At 49.5% G+C, this 19,590-nt stretch overlaps 1 protein-coding gene across 1 annotated transcript in view; it reads right to left on the minus strand.

Annotated features, from left to right (window-relative positions):
• LOC8032740 overlaps positions 1-19,276 on the minus strand; it is a 166,443-nt gene extending 147,167 nt beyond the window's left edge. Inside the window, exons 1-4 of the mRNA XM_042290288.1 lie at positions 19,271-19,276; positions 18,440-18,650; positions 8,579-8,680; positions 7,469-7,585 (exon numbers count right to left, since the gene is read on the minus strand). Coding sequence (XP_042146222.1) covers positions 7,469-7,585; positions 8,579-8,680; positions 18,440-18,650; positions 19,271-19,276 — 436 coding nt within the window. The remainder of the gene's footprint in view (positions 1-7,468; positions 7,586-8,578; positions 8,681-18,439; positions 18,651-19,270) is intronic.
• Between the last annotated feature and the right edge of the window lie 314 nt (positions 19,277-19,590).

Here is a 19,590-nt window from a genome sequence, read left to right on the forward strand (position 1 = left end):
GTTCTGTGGGGTTATATCTGGGAGTTTCGCAGTCATCAACCATATGTGACAGGTATAAACACTGCAAAACACACATCTGAACACGACAAACCCGAAACGATAGTAGGTATACACACTTTGAGTAAAATACGCAATAAGTAACCAACGATGTGTAAAACTTCCTTTTTGTTCCTATATAGCTCCAGAAACATGATGACCATCGCGTTGGTTTTCCTGTTTATAAGGGAGTGGAAAAAGCGTTTAAAGCGTTATGAAAAAGAGGGAAAAAAAAAGGAAGGTTCGAAACAGTCATGTTTCTTAATATGGGCACTCCCGCTTCCCTTATAAATATTCCATAATGCGAGTCGTCCATAATAACAAGTAAAACATGCATGTATTTACCCCGCTCATTCTCGAAAAGTTTGTCATATACAGCGTTGCGCCCATAGTAACTAGACATGAGCGCACGTGTACATCCTGAAAATTGCGTGAAATACTTTCCAAGGCACAGGCGCAGCAGTGTTGCCACGTAAAATGTTTTGTTTTCAACGAGCCCTCACGTAAAGGAAGCAGTTTGAAGATCACGGACTCGCATCTGTGCCTTCAAAAATGTTTCGAAGACTGAGTATAGACGTTTGCAAGTAAAGCCTCTGGGCGCCGCCACCTTTTTGCTGGTGTGGGAGATCGTCTGATACTCAAGAATTGCTGAGGCGTGCCCACGGTTTCCAGACTGGCGCCCAAACAAAGCGTTTTCCGTCCACGGTGGCCAGACTAGCTCTCGAAGCGCGGCTGCTTGCCCAAACGCGTCTGAACTTGAACTCGTGCTCAGCCGCCAATTGCATAGGTCGCACGAACATAGGAGAGGTAGTAACGGACGGAAAGTTGCGGCGGAAGTGTCCAAGCGGTAGACAGCCCGTTCAGCTCACGCGGCAGGCAGTGATCGAGCCCGAGGACAGCCCCTCCTCGGTGCTCGCACAAAGAGGAGGACGCGCCGGGAAGAAGGACATCCCGCGGGGCAGACGCCAAGAAGGGAAGGCTCGTTAGCGCGTCGAGGGCGGATTCGGGCACGGCGCGGCATCCTCGTCGTTTTCATCCGTGTTTTCAAGTTCACGAGCGGTGGCCGTGTGCCGCCAAGGACGATCAGAGGAAGGGCGCCTAATTGTGGCGCGCTCATCGCCGCGCCATTCTGGACGGCTTTCCGAGGCGACAGGGATCGTCAGAGACCCACCACCGCGGACACCAAGAGGCGCCGCGGGGGCTTCGAATATTCGGGCAATCGCTGCTAATCGGTGCACACGAGAAGAGAGGACTGCAGCGCACGATGAGCCTGCTGCTCATCGGCTATTGTTCTCGCATTGACGATTACTTTTAGAGCTTCCTTTTGCCTACTTTCCTGTCGGTTTTTCTCGTCGCCGTAAGTGCCTAAGTGGGAGAGGTTATACAAACACACATTTAACTGAACGTGATGTTTTTCTACTTGACCTCGAGCGCGAGCTTTTGTAATGAAACACGCACAGTCCAAAGACCGATGAAGGAGACAGGAAAAGAGCGGGAATAGATGCCTTCGCCTTGTGGAAATATTTGAGACTTGCTTCGGATTAATATATGAAGTAGTTTCGAGCTCAGACCACTGAACATAAACAAATTAGCCTGAAGATTTATTTCCGTTGTATACAATGTAATAAAAATTTGCAATTTCGTTACCAGAAGGCCCGTGTAACTGACTCGAAACACGCTCGCTTAATGGTAGTAAGTGACGCAGTTTGTGTTACACCTTGATGATTAATAAATAGCACCACCCGCTTTTTTAGTCACGTTGCTCGCCATCTGCTTGGTCTTTGATTGCTGCGTAGGCAGAAGGGGGTCTACCCTTGGCTAATCAGAAGAAAAAAACAACAACAGGAAGTCGACAATATTGGTTGTGGAACTTGAGACTTACGTTGCCCTTAGCTTTTACCATGTTTGGAACCAACTGAGCTAGGGTCACTTTGTCTTCTACTCAGTCCAGCGGACGTCTGTACTTGTATTTATTGTGCTTTACACCGTGATTATTTATTCGTGTTTCTACGTAACACGTGCGAACACACTGGCACAAACGAGCGAAGTTGTTCATTCCGCCTAGAAGTTACAGCCAATTAAGGTAGACGGCACAAACCGTATAAGCAGTCAACAAATATCACTTAGATTTGAACGCCTTCTTCAAAGACATTCTGACGGGCGAAAGCCAACGAGAGGCCGCCAGACAGAATTCCTGACGACTGACAACTCAAAGAATCGCAGCAACAAAAGAAAACGTATAGTCGAACGGTCATGTCGAGGCTCCTTGGCCAACCGCTTGACCTGCGGCCCACGATCCAGGCTGCACCAGAGGACATGGCCACCGCCACCCTCCCCGGAAGCCCACGCGGAACTGACTTACGGCCAACTGATGCAAAAAACACAACCAAAACAACAACCCAAAACCAACAGAAGACGAGCCCAGTTATACACCGGGGGAGGGCGACCCACACGAAACGAACGGTCTCGCAGAGAGTGACGCCAGCCAGCACCCGCTGCAGAGAAGAACCGCCGTTGTTGGGGACGGACCCTCCGGAGCTCGCCAAGTCCTGCAGGAGGGTGTGCCCACGCCCACTGAGGGACGACGAGAGCGATCGGAAGACGGGCCGCTGTTATTGTACGCACGCCGAGGAAGGAAGCGACGCTGACCTTGAGGGGAGACCAAGTGCACGAGCGGGGGTTGGGCAACGCCGGGACCTCGATAAGCGAGAAGCTCAGACATCTGCTGGTCCAGGAAGGAAGGCAGGCAGCGCATCGGCGTGCCGGTCATGATCGCCTCTTTAAACTGCTCGTTGCGCGTCATTACGCGCGTGCCGTGATTTCTCTCTTTCCCTCCCCTGTTCCATAAGGACCGTCGGGGCGCACATGGTTCTGCCGTAACTTGGCGAACGGCGAAGGCTACGGTCCCAGAGAGCCAATCAGCGGGTCGGAGAGACACGTGATTATCTCTGTCCGCAGTGGTGACAGAGATAAGCAACTGGTGACAGAGATTGAGAAAATACACTTTTAAATGAATTTTGTGTGACGAGCTAATCTTGCAAGATGGTAACTCTGAGAGGAACAGATTTAAAACAGTACGAGGACAGAAAAAAAAAGAAGACAAAGAAGCTGCCCCCCCCCCCTCCCTCTTTTGCATTTTGTTTTGTCTTTTTATCGTTTTAGTTATGTTCTGGGATTACCGCCATGTTGAATTACACAAACTCACCTGCACCGTAAGCTTTTTGTTTTTTGGCTAATATTTTTGGGAGGGCAATGCTGCGTCTGGCACAGACAAAAGAGGGTACCGAGTAAGTCTTCCCGATTTCTCCAACTGCTTGGGTTACGCTCTCGCTCCTGTATGCCTTTGGTAAAGCCTGTCACGTGCTTCATATCCATCGCTCTGATTGACTCGAGGAGACTGTAGCGTCGCTCGTTGCCAAGTTACGGCGAAGCGAAGGTCAGAGGTGGCGATGGTGGTGTACTTGCCGTGTTGATATTAGCGCCTCGCCAAGGCAAAGCTCGAGGCGCTTAATTAAATCTGGAGAGGGAGCGACTCGGTAATAGCACGTTTCTTCGCCACGTCCTTCGTCCGCGAGGGGGTATAGCTGCGTCCCCGATCGGCCGGCCGCGGCACAAAGGCGCCGGGTGCGCTGTCGTTTTCGTTTCGCTTCGTTTGGATATGAATATGAAGAAGCGTATGCACGCGACGGCTTCACGAAGATGGCTCGCCAATAATACTGTGGGCCACGACGCGAGGAGACTTACAAGTAGCCGACAATATCCGCACCACGATCGAGTTCTCTCGCTTTTCTTTCTTCTTTCCGGAGACCATTCGCTGCGATCACCTTCCATCTGTTTGGCCTACTCTGGCTGCGAACGCTTTTCGGCCTTTCGCTAATTCTAGCTTTTACTACTCAACGTTCCAGGTGTCAACGAATACAAAATCCCTGGGGCAATTCTGCCTATAGTCATTGCCAGTTTAAGAAATGCGGGGCGTCATGAGTCCCGAGTATTTCATCACCGCTCCGCAGCCAATCAGGTTGCGGCATTGGCCAATACGAAATCCGAGGAACCAATCGCGAAGCGTGAACTTAACAAGCGCGCCCTGCGTCTGTTAAGCTGCCCGTGAGCCCGATAGCACGCGCAACTGCTTGCGTCTCGGGGTACACACACACTTACCCGCATCAGCGTGGTTGCAATTTATAAAGAACTCTTTGGGTGCGAGGTCGTACGCAGTCACCATTGAGACTCCACAAAGATTAAGGAAGCGCCACCATGCCTCTCGGTGGAGTTCGGGTGAATGGCAGGTGACATGCATTATTCAACGAGCCCGTTTCGAGAGAAAGCTCATCTCGTCTTCGAAGCCATTTTTTTTTTTTTTTAATGACGTCAAGATAAAGTTTTCACCGTCCAAACTTGTCCTTCTCATCGGCATCTGTGCGACAGGTACCTAATATAGTGGCTCACCGAACGAGGAGTGAAGACGCAATCAACCTCGGAACCCGAAGCCAAGTTATACGGTCAACCCCGTTCCCGCCGACGTCTTCGTGTGTACGGTCTTCAGGACGCGTTAGTCATCGGGCAGGGCCCCGAGATTGGGCTTCGCTGGGCTGGACCCCTCGCTTCTCTGCAAGTCTGATCTTCGACGAGTTAACCGCACGCGTCCCCGAACCACGCCGTACACCCTCAACTCCGAATCAGCGGGCATATGGTAATGAACCGTGATGCACGGCGTCGAGCGCCACTCCTTCGCGTTCCCCTGGAAGTCGGCGACAGCGATTGGCCAAAGAAGCTTCGTCCTCCGACGCCAGCATGCCCCCGCCGCGACACGACGACGAGGAGACGAGCGAGCTCGTGCTTCAGGCGGAAAGAGTTCAAGGACTGTCCTGGGCGAGGCACTGGAAACATGCCGCGACGACACTCTTCTAGGGCGCGGTCGCTGCAGTCTCTCCGGTCATGCGCCGCTGTTCGGATCGTGATGCGTGCTCTGCACATGTGCGGCGCGCTCTTGCGGGCTTTATTGTGCGTGTGCGTTTTTACATTGAAAGAAAACTCTAGCTTTCGTGGAAGGGAGCAGGGGCCATTTGGGCGAGTGTGTGGTTTGAGGAGGCCGAGAACAAAAGTTGAGAGGACGCCGCTCCAGGGACGCGCCTCTGGAAATTGGTCCCTACGAACGGCGCGGGTGGCCCGAGGATTTGTCCCGTGCAGGCTTAGGTTTCACACACCTGACCACTAGCTGGATTCGATTCTGAAATGCACACACAGAAAGGAACTTTGCTGCCTTTCTCATTTTGGTGCTAATATCACCTCCCGATTTGTTTTTTAGATTTTTTTGGGAGGTTGTTTTTAAAAGTCCGCAGACCTCCAAACATGCCTGGCGGCTTTACATTCGCAGAGTGTCTCTGGGCGTTTCTATGTAACGTTTTCATCAGAGCCGTAGACTGTTCGGTATGCCATATAAGTTATAACTTATAAGTTATAACGCACCAGAGGCTCAATTATGGATACCACAAGGCTGCTTGACTTTCAGCCAACTTTACTTGTGCCTTGTATACTGGCATAACTTTGTGCGTAACCGGGGCCTAAACTGCATGCAGTCGACACCGGATTAATTTCTGAAAGCGGGCCGTATCGTATGTCCCTGATAATTTGCGCACTCTCTTACGCGAAAGGACCGCACATGGACGTCCCGCAAAGTACACGCATAGCCAAGGCCCAACTGCCATCTGCAACGTGATACTGACTGAACAGGAAGTGTCACATGCATAGAGCGCAGTTTCAGTAGAAAATCACTGTCTAAACCTCGTCATTCGAGACTGTCACTTTGTAGATCGCATGATCGTAGCGTCGCGCATCTACTTCCCCGCAAATGCGCGTGCTCTGCCGGAAAGCAGACGGGCGCTCCCGCGATGCGATAGCGCTCCGAGACTCCGAGTACGGTAAACGAACGAGACGTTTTCCTTCTCTTCTCTTGGTGTTACCTTTCCTATTCCCCTGTCTCGGGTTGCTTCAAAATGTTTACAGCTACGAACTTGAGTTTCCCGCGCACCTCTTATCAGTGAAACTTTGTAATAGGTAATTCCTAAGAAATAGACTATCCGCATTTTTAGCTTCGTTTCAAGACGCGGATAGGTCGATATATTTTTATTCTGTCTCGTCCGTGTGCGGCTGCTCACTGCGACTCCATGTAATATTACGTCTAAAATATACTGGCTCGCATGGGCGAAGATCGATCCGTTGTCACTCGTAACATTTCAGCATCCATGCTTACGCTGCCCTTCCCGTCGCGGAAGCCAGGAGAGCGATCGTGCCACTTTTGTCACCTGTACTTGAAGAGAGAAAGTTACGTTAATATCAGGCCAATGGAAGAATGCGCCAGAAGCTCCTTCCACAATCTCATTATAGCCGGCCCTTCGCGATGAGCAACTAGTCCTCTACTGAGGCGCACGTCCCGCCGATGTCATGTAACTCCTCACGACCACTGCCTTTCCTGGTTGGTCTGCGGAGCGATTCGACGCCGTGGCTGGTACGTGATGGCGTTTATCAGGAGCACTCTTAACTCGTCTCTAGCGAACGTCGTCGAAGCGCTAAAGCGGTGCCGAGGATCTCGCCAAGCAGCCGGAGTTGCAAACGGCACGCGGAAGGAGAAGATAAGAGCAGGAGGAGAAAACAGATTAACCGAGGCAACCTCCCTCGGTTGGCTTAATTCTCTAAGTTGGAAGTAGTATACTGCGCTACGTGCTTGGCAGGTTCGTCATTACCCCGTGGGACGTAGATCAGTTGGCTTATGATCTGAGGCAGTAAAACCGGGCTTCGAGGCAACAAAGGAGAGAACAGCGGCGGCGCTGCCAGCGGACAACTCCGTTTTCTTCGTTGCGTGCTTCAGGCAGTGCCAACGATGATTGGTTCGCTCGCTGACTCCAGGTGCTCGAAAACCGTAATCTCCCAGTGCTCGCGATTTGCCCCATAGGCTAATAGCTTACTCATCTAATAGTCTAATATCTTATAACTAATAGCAATAGTTTATAGTCTGTTGCAACGTAAGATCTATAGGGAAGCTTCCACCCACGCAGAAGGGGGTTGACGTGCCAGTGGACCTGTTTTGTTGCTCAGTGACAGGTGTTGAATACCATCGATCTGGCAATTGATAGGTTGCATAATGTGATTCGTCCTTCGGCGACCTTATTGGTTGATGCCGCAATCTGATTGGCTGCGGAGAGATAATGAGATGCTCGGGCCACGCACTATGCTTCTTAGGCTCTCAGTGACGCTAGATTAGAAACGTATGTTTCGCGGTCAGCCAATTTGTGACACCAGAACAAAGAGTGTGCTTTCATTGAGTTGAGCGTTTCTCTCCTGGAATTTCGGGGCAGAGACTCTCGTGCGGATCTTATGTTTGAATGGAGTGCGCGAGTCGAGACAAACGGTAACACCGGGCTTTCGGCGCACTCACCGTGGCAGTCGAAGCCGTCGCCCTCGTAGCCCGGGAAGCAGGAGCAGTAGAAGCTGCCCATGGTGTTCGTGCAGTGGGCGAACACGTCGCACGGTCGGTACTTGCACTCGTTCTCGTCTGGAACAAAAAGGAAGAAAAAAAAAAAGAAGCATGAGAGGTGTATGCGAGTTGGGTAGCGAAGAAAGGACGCCATTGCAGAGAGACTCATGCAGCATAAAAAGAATGTCCATGCCCTCTCTTGATTTTGGAGTACACGAAGGGTTGATTACTGTTACCGATGGAGCGATCTCGGCGAATGACTGGGCCAATAGTAGAAAGAGAAGTGTTATTTAAGGAAATAAATTCCGGGAATTGAAACTGATCATACTGCGAACACGTGGAGCACAAAATGTGCCCAGCTTACGGTTGGCGCTCGATCTTGGCGTTTCACGTCAAGGTCAAATCTAGACGTGAAGCTCCAAGCTGTGATTTATGCACTATCAGATCACCAACTAGATCCCAGGTCGTCATTCCTTGAGCTCCTTCCCTGAATGGCTGGGATCGGCACTGCAGGTGCCATACGAGAAAGTTGACGAAAGGGCATTTTTAAGGTGGTACAGTCAGCGCTCTAATTGCATTTGAGCATTGATCAATATAGCAAGCCGCAAGCCTTACCCTTGGCAGACGACCAGTGAAAAAAAAGAAGAAAAGAAGCGTAATGATTAATCCGTTGTTCATGGCAGTCACCTCAGGAACATTCTTTTTTCTTTTCTTTTAACAGGAATGGAATTATGAGGAAATGTCATATTTTTCAATCTTTTAATTATAAGGTTATGTCGGATAAAAGTTGTATAGTTATATCCAATCTTTAAAGTCTGAGCAAAAAAAAAAAAAAATTGACTTTCGCTGAAACAGACAAAATACGGGGTTTTCGAGGATACAGAGAGAGAGGTTACTTCTGTTTCGGTTCAGAAATATGATGCACTTTCTGAACCGAAACGGACGTAAGTTCCTCTCTGTCTTGTTCTTCATCGGGCTTCTTCCTTCGATCGCAGCCCTGGAACGAGCTTCCTGTGGAGCAGAAAAGTACATACTGCGCGAGCAAGTATTTTTTTCGGGCGCACAGCTTACCGGGCATCTCGCATCCTTTGCCCCCGTAGCCGTCGTTGCAGTAGCACAGGTTGTCCAGGCAGGCGCCGTTGCCGCACCGGGGCATCTTCGGGTGGCAGTGGTCTGCAACAGAGGTCACGGTCGGGATCAGCGGGGAGGCCGTTCAACCGACCGCTGTGCACCCCCGGCGCGGATTACGACGCTTCCCCCTCTCGCCCGATGTTTAACGACTGCCCGCTGGCCTGTAACGACCGTTAGGAACAAGCCGAATGCACGTGTTACGTGCGCCGAAACACCGTTAATACGGGAGCCCGTTAAAAAGGCATCACTCGTTCTGCCGGGAAGCGCATCCTTGGAATGGTATACTGTCGGCGGCTCGAAGAGTATTTAAAACGCGGGGTCAGAGGATTTACGACACTTGCTTCCACGCAGGACCACCTGAAAACGCTTTAAAATTCGAAGAGATTGGTGGAAAATAGATTGCCTTGCCTTCTTTTCAAAACTTTATCTTTTATTTTTTCTGTGTGTGTTTTGGGACAGCTGTCAATGTGAATACAACAATACGACAGTAGCTGTTTCTTGGTAAAAACACAAAACAGTTTTTTTTTTATCGCACATTGCGGAGTGCAGGCTGTGCGGGCGCGTGTGCGAACATGCCTCGAAGTGAGTCTGCTGCGTAGGCTAAACTAAAATCCTCTTTTATCTTGTGGGTCACCATATCCCATGTAGCCCGACCGTTACCTCGTGTTTCTCAATACCCGCATTTTCCGGTTTAAGTTTTCAGTCACTGACGTTCGCTTTTGACCTCCTTTGGACAGTTTCTTTCTTTTTCTTTTTTATGTCACTACAAATGAAGTTTGAGCGCTGTTGTCGATAGTTAGGTCAAAGTATCCATCATCATCAGCTAGTTTTAAGACAACTGTATTCCACCAACTTTCCGACGTCGTGTGCGGCGTCCCGAACGAAACAAAGACGCCAAACACGGACAGCCTAACCGGCAGCATATCCGATCTATAAAACAAAAAGACAAGTGAGACATGAGCTCCATCAAACCGAGCGCCGCTCACAAATTCATAGCACTGCAGCGCACGAGGCAGTGCCGTAAATGAAGCGGCGTTTATTTTTTTTATATCCGCGCCTTCCCACCTTGCAGCTCGTAACGGCGTCGTCCAGTTCACGTCCCACGCGGGTGTAGGCACTTAGTCAGCCGTCCACTTCCGTCAGGCCGCGTAAAAGGAGCAACGGGATGAACGATGGCGGGCCCCCTTATCTATAAGCGAGCTGTATTATCGGCCGCTCTCGGTGCTCTGCCCCTTTCGCATAGACGTATACGCAAGGTCGCGGCCTCTGGGCGCCGCCATCTTGCTTCTGGCTTATGTGCAGATCGTCCGATAATCGGGCCTTGCTAAGGCGTGCCCATGGTTGCCAGACCAACGCCCAATCAAAGCGGTTTCTATCCACGGTGGCCAGACTAGCATTCTGAGCATTGCTGCTTTTAAACGTCCGAAGCAGACAAGCATACTTGGCGCGGATTAGGGCAGATTTACTGTCCGTGGTTGGTTTAGTCGGCGGTAGTGAGCGCAAAAAGGCGATGAGCGCGGTGATTGGCGTTGCTTGATTTGCTCTATCGGATAGTATGCGGAGCGCTAGTTCGTCTGCTTATTTTGCAGGGGCTGCGTCGACGTCAGAACAATGTAGAGTTCTGATTGGCTCTGATTGAAGGATAGTGGGTAGACCTCAAGGCAGCCTGCTTTGAGCTTTGCCCACTATCCTTCAATCAGAGCCAATCAGAGCTCGGCGTCGTTCTGACGTCACCGCAACCCCCGTAAAAGAAGCAGACGACTTGCTCTCCCCGCGGTCAGAATGAAATGGAGTATAGCTTTTGAAGCGTGACTAAATGCAGGCATCTATACACGCACACCGTCTTCCCGTTAGGCGGCGAGTGAGAATCAACCCTTCTGGCGCGTCCCCTTATCTTGATGAGGAGTCACCTGTTCGATCTCGGAGGGCCGTGCTGCGAGCGCGGCCAGATTCCGATCACGCGAGCGCGGACGCGGAGGCCACGTCGGGGCGCATCTCGCTTTCCGCACAGGCTGTGCGCGTATGCACGCCGCAGCCCGAGGAGAGAGAGACCGAGCTGTGGCGTTCTTCCTAACGATGAGTGTTTGTGTGTGTGTGTATACACACACTCGAGGCCGGCCAATTATTTTGGTCAGGGGCAGGCCGGCTTGCCGACTTTGGAAGAACGGCGCGGGCCGATCTCGTAAGACAAAGGCGTTCGCCGATGCCCTCGCGAGTACAACGCGAGTTTCCTTCCGCATAGAGTTGAAGAGCGCATTCCGAGCCCCTCATCAATGCCGATGTTGTCAGGTCGACTGGCCGTTTCCACACGACTCGTGATCGTCGAGCGCCTTCTTACCGTCTCTCTGTCGTCGACAGCCTTTGAAGGCCGAGGAAACGAAATACGGAGGACACGAGACGAATCGTGTCGAGTGATGGCGATCTGAAGCCCGATGTGATGCACCACGTATACTGGTGTGGCGCAGTGGTTTGGAACGCACTACCTGCACCGCTAGATTTGTTTTTCTTTTTTACGCTGTATTTGGCGTATCTGTAGAACTGAGAGGGAAGCTCCCCGGCGAACCGAAATTATAGATATATCTTTTTTTTTCTTGCGTTATTAAAAAAATCCGGGCGATCAAACGAATGAACGTGGGTCGTATGTTAAAAGACGAGGATTCCAAACAGACAAATAGCTCAGAATATCGAGGAAACGCCGCTTCACGACCCCTATTCTCTAATGCCCGGTGATGAGTGCACAGCGGACATCGGCGTCCCCCGCGCACACTGGGTGATCCTGGCCAGCCTCTCCTCTTCGTACGTTCAATAATGGGCGGTAATGGGACTGGAGGGGCGCAGCAGCAGCGGCCGACTCCGACCGGGACAGGGATGGGCGGCCGAGAAACCAGTTCCCGCGTCGCGAGATTTCCGACAAACACGCGAGCGCGGCCGAGCGTTGCGTGAGTCTTGTCTTGACACGGGTCCGACGCGCTGCTCCTGCTGCCGGCAGCGCCCCAGTGGACGCCGCTAACTCGCGGCTTCCGGCTTTCGGCGTCGCCGGTGGCATTCTTCGCGCGACCCCACCCTCCCGGCCGTGTGCCCCTCGGTCGGTGCGAACTAGCGAACAAGTCCCAACGAGCCAACGGTAAACTCGCGTCGCCTTTCGGTAAACTGGATTTTGCTCATGGGATGGGAGACGCGACGCGTCGTTCCCACTGAGTTGCGTTTGCGGATGGTTTTTGAACGGATAGTAACTAAAAGAGACGAGATTTCAACGGGAGAGAACGTCACAGCAACGAGCTCCAATTGCAGTGATCTGTGGGTAGACGCGAAGCTAGCTGACTTTAGTTCTACCGACTGCTCCAACGCGTTCGAACGATTAGGAAGAAAAGGGTAGGCAGAAAGGAGGAATATTGGGCGTAGACGCGCAGACAAGTTTTGCGTCTATACCCACTAATCATTCCAACCGGAGTTCGTTTCTCTGCCGCCCCCCGCCCCCCGCGCCCTCAAACCTCCTCTTCTCCACCAGTTTCTATTCCTATACATTAGTCGTGCTCGTGCAGTGTAGGACTGCATACCAGAGGGGTCGCGAACCTTCGTCGAACCTCGAGGATTGGCTGGCTCGGCGATCCTTCGAACCTTCGACACAATTCGATGGAGTACATACAGTACCACGACCGCCAGCCTGGGGTCTTTAGCGCGAATCGCTCACAAGTGATGCACGACCGCACGTCGGTACGAGGCTCAATTACACTGAAACTGGCTCGGGGTGGATTTTATTAATGCAGTTATTAATTACCACTTATTAATGCAGTAAAACCTACTTTGAAAAGCAAAAAAAAAAAAAAAAAATGTGTTTGGGTATTTTTGCACGTTAAGTACCTCGTACATCCGAGCTTTGGTTTCCTTGCGAACGAAACGAGCCGCATCATTTTTCATCTCGGTACAGCTCATCTTTAATGAGATAATCAATTACTCGTTTTTGACGGGGTATTATAGGCGTGGGATTAAGCTCGAGGTAAGAAGTCCTCCCGCCCTTCTAGTACGGTTCTTCGAGTGAAAACGTCAAAATAACCGAGCAATCGCTCTACTTTTCATGAAAGCGAAACTGTTACGTTGAATTGAAGATGACTGAAATTATTTCATACCGACGTAGAATTAATACGCAACACGCTACGATCTCTGTCTCTGCCTCTTTCGCATGTCTGGCTCGAAACGCCCGACGACATTCACCCACAAAACAAGAGGTGTGAAAGTAGAAAACCGCATAGGCTTCTCACGACACTGTGGCAAACAAACTCTGGCGAGCATAAAATAAAACTGGAGAATGCGCTGAACATTTAAGGAATAACTTTCGAAGAAGAAATGCGACAAAAATGTATTTCGTTTGATGCGTCCGTTAAATCTTTCTGAAAAACGTTAAATGCGTAATTAATACACCTCATACATTTTTTCCGAGATATCTTTATCTTGGAATAATTATCGACCCAAACCACCGATCAAGTTTCGGACAAGGTAGATAGTACGGAAGAAACTGCTTACGCAAGGCCTCGTTTAATCCTTCAAATAAAGGCTTACAGGGCAAATCTATAGGATACAAAGGCGGCTTGTGGAGTATAGTTATAATGTGAGGAATACCATTATGTGCGGATTTCTAGAGAAAATGGAGTTACAAACGCATTATACCAACGATACTACCCCCCCCCCCCCCCCCTCCTATCTTCTATCAGAATGAGCTCCTGTAAAGGTAGCTTGGCCCCGGTGCCTCAGTGCACACGGGAATGATACTTTTACAGGGGGTACTAGCCTGGTCGGTACGCAACGGGTCCTGAGGAATAAAAGGTTACGCTTTAAATCGTAATATTTTAACTTAAATGCGTGCTATAAAAGCAACGCTATTACAACACTACTTGGGAATATTGCGAGCCTTCCTTATGATCGGCAGAAATGAAGGAAGTCAAGATTTTGAATATTTTATAACACAAAATAATAATAAAAAAACAAACAAAAAACACTGCCGGCGGCCCGGGCTTAGGAAAAAAAAAAGGCACCCGTTTCTAAAGGTCTAGTTAGTATTATTTAATACTGTATTATAGCATGGTTTAATGCTTCCGGAGAGTGTAACTATTAATGCGGTTGTTTGGCTGAAATCATTTTTACAGCGTTTTGCCGCCTTTAATGGTTGCGAGAGGTCGGGCGCAAGGGGTGACTGCCCCAGAATGTTGGGGATGGCCCCCGCAACCAAAGCCTAAGAAGACTATGGACTAGGCGCCAGAAAGGCAAAGGCAAGAGAAGACACCAGAACGCGCTTGGGGCCTCTTCTCGTCCTCTGGGCGCACTCAGTTCCAGGAGCCGAAGAGATCGCAAGTACCGAATGGGCGCGTGTCCGACACAAAAGGATTCAGGATAGCGTCTCATACCCCTGTGTTACGGGTATGCCAAAGGCCCTCAGAATGAACTCTTTGGAAGAAATGGCGAAGCAGCGCACGCCGATGAGCACGCGCATAACCGAGATCGCGAACCGATTCGCCAATTCTTCAGATGAGTTCGTTTTGAAGGACTTTAACGTGCCCGTGAAAGAGCTATCTGCCAGTCAAAAAGCCTCTTCTAACCAGCGTTGTACAGAACGGCGTTCCAAGAATGGCGTTCCTGGAACGCGTTCTTTTTAGGAAGAACGAGGGAACGCCGCCGCAAGTATAAAATCAATAGCTTTACGAAGAGCAGGATCTCGGTAACTTTTTTCTTACTTATTTTAGGGTTTCTATTGCGGGGTCCTCGTTCGGTAACTGTCGGGTGCAAGGCAGCTGGTGGACATTGATTTCTTTTTTCAGTGCCCGAGACTGCGGCACAAAAAACAAACATTTTAGTCCACTGAAAAAAACGCAAAAAGCGGAACCGCTCAAACTCAGCTATTTTTTTTCTTTTTGCTTCCACGAATTCTTACACAACCATAAAGCTAAGGCCGACTACAGACATGACTGAACTTCCACAAAGAGACCTACAGTTACAACAAAAACAAGTTACCAGACATCGAACGCATCCTTGTAGCTCGAACATTGGTCAAGATACGAAAAAGTTACATTTATGCCCTCTTCCTTTCTCCCCCACCTTCAAAATGAACAACGAATCCGACCTTCACAAAGAAGGACTGGTAGTTTTCAAAACTGACCTTCCAAAATCACTACCCTCTTCGCCAGTTGCTCGTTTTGCGGACAGAAACATCGAGAAGCAACAGTCCTTAAGTTCAAACAAAAACCTTCAATCGAAACGTGGGAGGTTGTTGTAAAACGCTCGTGCAATGTGGGATAACCATTTAATACAGAATAATAAAATTAGCCGCGCTCCTCTTTCCCGGCCCATGGTACATTTGGCTCGTCAGAATCGCCCACCACAAACAAGAATATGGTGAAACGTTCAGATCTCAAAGATTTACACAAATGAAACTTTCCTCCCGGTTGTTTTCTTTTCCTCGTGCCCTTCCATTGCGGCATTAAAATGTGTATGTCGCCATTTGATGGGATATGTGTAAAACAATCTTCGTTTGAACTTAATAAATATGGTGATCACTCTTAAAAAAAGCCCGTGCGTCTACTTTCCCGCACAACACTCGGAGAGCCTATCACCGTAACTTACGAAGGCAGTTCAGCAAATGACGATGCCGAAACATATAACTTTAGACCAAAAAACCCAGTCTCAGATGTGACAAGAAGCAATGCAAGCGTGACGTTTGCCATTGCCTAATGTCACAACTCAGACTGGGTTTTCGAGTCTAAACATTTGTTTCGGCATCGTCATTCACTGAGCTGCCTCCGTGAGTTGCGAAAATTGGCTCTTCGAGTGTTGTGCGGGAAAGTAGAGGCACGGACTTTTTTTTTTTTAGCATGGAAATACAAAAGTAACGTATATGTAACGATACGTTTCATTTTCTAAACTGCAACGAGAACGAGTTCCTTTCTTTCAGACAAAACTTATAACGGGAATTCGGATTCCAAAAGTCAGAAGGAACGAGAAACGAACTTCCGTTCCTTGTTTCGAGGAACGTGTACAACACTGCCTCTAACCCGTTTAGGGACGTCGATATAATAGACGCCGCCGCGCGCATCAAAAGTAAATGCGCTGTGCGTATGCCTAGGCTGCGGGAAGTAAGTCAACCTCGACTGTCGTCTTCTGGTCTCCGTCGTAGACGTGCAATTTAGCTTGTGCTCTACCACCACTAGCCACGTGGTCTCTAACACGCATCACGCAGCAGTTACTAGTGATACATGACCGCGCGCCACAGGCACGATGCTCATCCAGATAGCAGGGGGCTGGGGTGGAGATCCCGCGCATCGCGGTCTTGACAGCGTTAAGCGGAAATAATAGTGGATGTCCGGAGTATCCATGCAAGGGCTCTCGACATCAAGTGGCCAGAAGGAATGTCTCCTAACGGCATCGACAGTCCTCTTCCCTCACGGTGTACGTCGTCGGCGCGTATCTCTTCCGTTCCGGTGGTATCCCGTCCCGCCCAGGCCGGCCATGTGAACGAACTCGATGCCAGTCATCAAGGGCTTCGAGAGCGACACGTCTCGGAGGTCTGGAGGCGCCGCGGCAATGACAGGCCTTCCGGAATAAAGTGGCCCTCTTAGGATGTTCTGCTTTTCCGCGACTGGCCGCGCGTGTGGGGTCATCCACTCGCCCCTGTGTGCACTTTCTTAGTTCGTTGACTCTCGCTCTTCCTTCTCGATATGTATATGTATGGTGGATCGCCCTCTCTTTGCCAGGCAGATTTCGGTTTCTGGGCAGGGTAGGGTAATTCTGACGGATCATCCAGTGATAGGGCAGGCTAATCTCCCTCCTGAAGGCTATATGCGATCGCTTTTGCGACAGGAAGAATTTTGAATCGTTGTGCCTTGGTTAAAAACTATCGGCGAGGAGATCAGACTTTGCACCGAGAAACTGAGGGAGAGGAGGAGACAAGAAGGGACGTCCAAACGCCGAGTTCTGCATGGTTCGAATGATTAGTGGGTAAACCAAAGGCTAGCTGCCTTTGTCTCCACTGCACCCGTCGAACGCGTTAGAACGGGGAACGATTGTATCATCGCCGCAAGAGTCAAATCAGTGCCTCCTGGTGTCGAGGGCCAAGGCCTCTGAACTGGACTCTTCACGTCCTCGATCGAGCGCGGGGCGTAGATCTATTGAGCACGAGAGCTGCGTCAGCAACTCGCGTCTAATCAGGCCGTGACTGGTTGAACACGAGCACCAGCCGAAAGCTGACGAAGCATTCGACTACGTCAGCTGAGCGCTGCGTCAAAAATACAAACGCATAATTCATATTGTTGTTGTCCCCAGGTGTATATAGTTATCAAGTATATACACATAAGGGCGCGATGGTTGGATATTTACTTCAGTGGCTGGATATATAGAGTGAAGATATATAAAGAGAATAGTCGCTCTTATTTTAATGGATTGGTGTGATTTTTTTAACACCATAATGGGGAGGGTACCGCGGTGCCGGGAGGAAGCGATTAACAAGAAAAACGACGGCACCTTTTTTAGATTCTATCTATAGCATAGAATGTTAACCGCCAGTTTCTATTGAAGTTTTATTCAACATTTTTTTTTTATTTCGCGTAAGCTTAAAACAGGGATTTTGCAAGGCTTAAAGAAACGCATTTGACTTCGTAAAACCTGCTGAAAGTTAAATAAAGCTTTAAGAAAGAATGCGGCAACAGGGAAAGATTTGTTTTTGCGTGAAAACGTTAAGGAAAACCCAAAGTTTAAATTTAAAATAAGAGGAGGCTAGCTGAATGATAAACCTGACGTAGCCACCTAATATAATATTTTTATGATACAACGAAACGACTGAACTGCAATGTACAATTTTTTTAAAGCTGCATGCTAATATATATATATATATATATATATATATGCGGTCACCACTTGGTGAAAGTTCCTATTCGAGGTTTGAAGCCTCTTCTGTCGTAATGAACAGCCGGAATCCCTGTTTCCTAGAAGGGTACTTTCTCTCATTTAACGCCAACAGGGTTTACGTATCAAAGCAAAACTGGTAAAGGAATGGATTGATGCGCCCTTCAAACGGCATCGTAACTCATTCATCGGGACGCAACCAGTCACGATTGCGAGGTCAAACACCTCCGACCTTGCGCCTCGGCCTGCAACACATCTGCACCGACACCTGCGTGCGATAACTTGTTTCTTTTCGCGCTCTATTATACAGACCAAGAGTTCGGACGGTCTCCGGCAACTGGCCGCTCCGAACGAATGTGCCAATTTAACCGTGTTCTCAAACCTATTAGCCGTTTACCTTTTACACGTTACTGCATGGTGCGACCCGTTTGATCGATCCCGGAGCATTCAACGCGTCTTGGCAACGCGTCGTTAAATGTGATCGAGTGGGCGATCGGGGTTTAGGCGAAGAAATCGCTACTAGTAATGGCGACGATAATAATAACGGGGTTGGCTGGACGTGCCGACGGCGGATACTCATTACGCAATTGTTGGGGCATTTGCAGGATTTAGCTCGGCTCACCCGCCCCCATCGGTGTTTTTGTATGCGCCGTGCACCGGAATCTCCATTGGAATGAATCTAACGATCGGTTTCCGTCTGGTAAGAAGGGAAGAAAATGCCCTCTCTCCCTCTCAGCCCGGAGCGTCGTCTGCCCGTCTGCTCGGTAAACCGGGCACTGCCAAACATCCGGCTGGCTCGCGAAGTCGGTTTAAAATCGCATCATTTGAGACATTTTAAGCGCAAATGCGCCGATTCAGATGCGCAAGTTATCGTACAATATAGCTCTCGTTTAGACAAGTGCAGGCCTGACTTACTTCTGTCCGTGCACTTGAGATCCCTGGCCAGTTCGTCGGATCCCTGGAAGCACTGGGGAACGCCATCGCAGAGCTGCGATAGCTCGAACAGTTGCAGCACCTCCGTGGATTCGTTCACTTGGCAGCCGAAGAAGCCGTCCTCGAGATTTAAGACGAAGATCTCCTTCTGTAGGTACGGGCTCGGGTACTTGGGCCGGTATTGGGCGCTCACCTGCGAGCACAGAAGAAGGAAGGGAAACTTAGAACAGCGGGCGGAAGAGGAGCCGTTTCAGCCATCCTCCCCATTGAAAAACAAACGAACAAATTATATGAGACGTAGGAATCATACTCCCAAATACCGTATAACGTATCATACGCATTTTTCTCGATGAAGAATACGCGGATCAATTTGATGTTTGCCCATGGTTGTCTACCATAATTTTCCGGTCAGATGCCGGATAAATGGCATTGATTTCGACCATTTTTTCTTCGATAATATTTGGTCAAAAAGCGATCTTTCAATTAAGTAAAAAACATGGTGCGCAGCATCCTACGATGTTTTATGTGTGAATATGTGTATAGTGAATACGACATGGGAGGTTGTTTCCAGGCACTTCAAATTGTGCAGTCAGTTGATAAACAACTTACCTTTTTATTATTGTTCGGATGGGTCTTCCATATATGGTATATGAAATACGGGCCATATGGGTGCGTGCGTTTTTTTTTTCCTGTAGGTCTTCTATCAAAATTGCATTAGCATATATTAAATACGCTAATGCAGCTTGACTACATAATACATATTTAGTCCAGTGTATGTTCCAGCCACACAAAGGGTATAGATTTTCTTGTCACTGCCATTTTTATGCTTGACGTGAGCGTGTAGGAATGTTTGGGTCAGGGACCCCAGACGGACTGGAAAAAAACCGGCGACCGATGATGGCCGAGACGAGCAAGCGAGCCAAGACAGATCCGCAGCGACTGTATTACAATATATATATAGATACACGAATGTCGCGGCCGGACACGTCGCGTGTGCGGGGTCAGAGAGGAACGCCCGTAATGATAACGTCGAACGGTTCCTCATACCTAGGCCTCCTGTGAAAGGCCTGTAATCTTCGTGCACGGCTTTTCCCCTGCACTAAAGTTTCCGCCACTTGTGGCTCAATCGAGCC

The sequence above is a fragment of the Ixodes scapularis genome, unplaced genomic scaffold, assembly GCF_016920785.2.
Source record: "Ixodes scapularis isolate PalLabHiFi unplaced genomic scaffold, ASM1692078v2 PGA_scaffold1__304_contigs__length_218370807, whole genome shotgun sequence".
NCBI lineage: Eukaryota > Metazoa > Arthropoda > Arachnida > Ixodida > Ixodidae > Ixodes > Ixodes scapularis.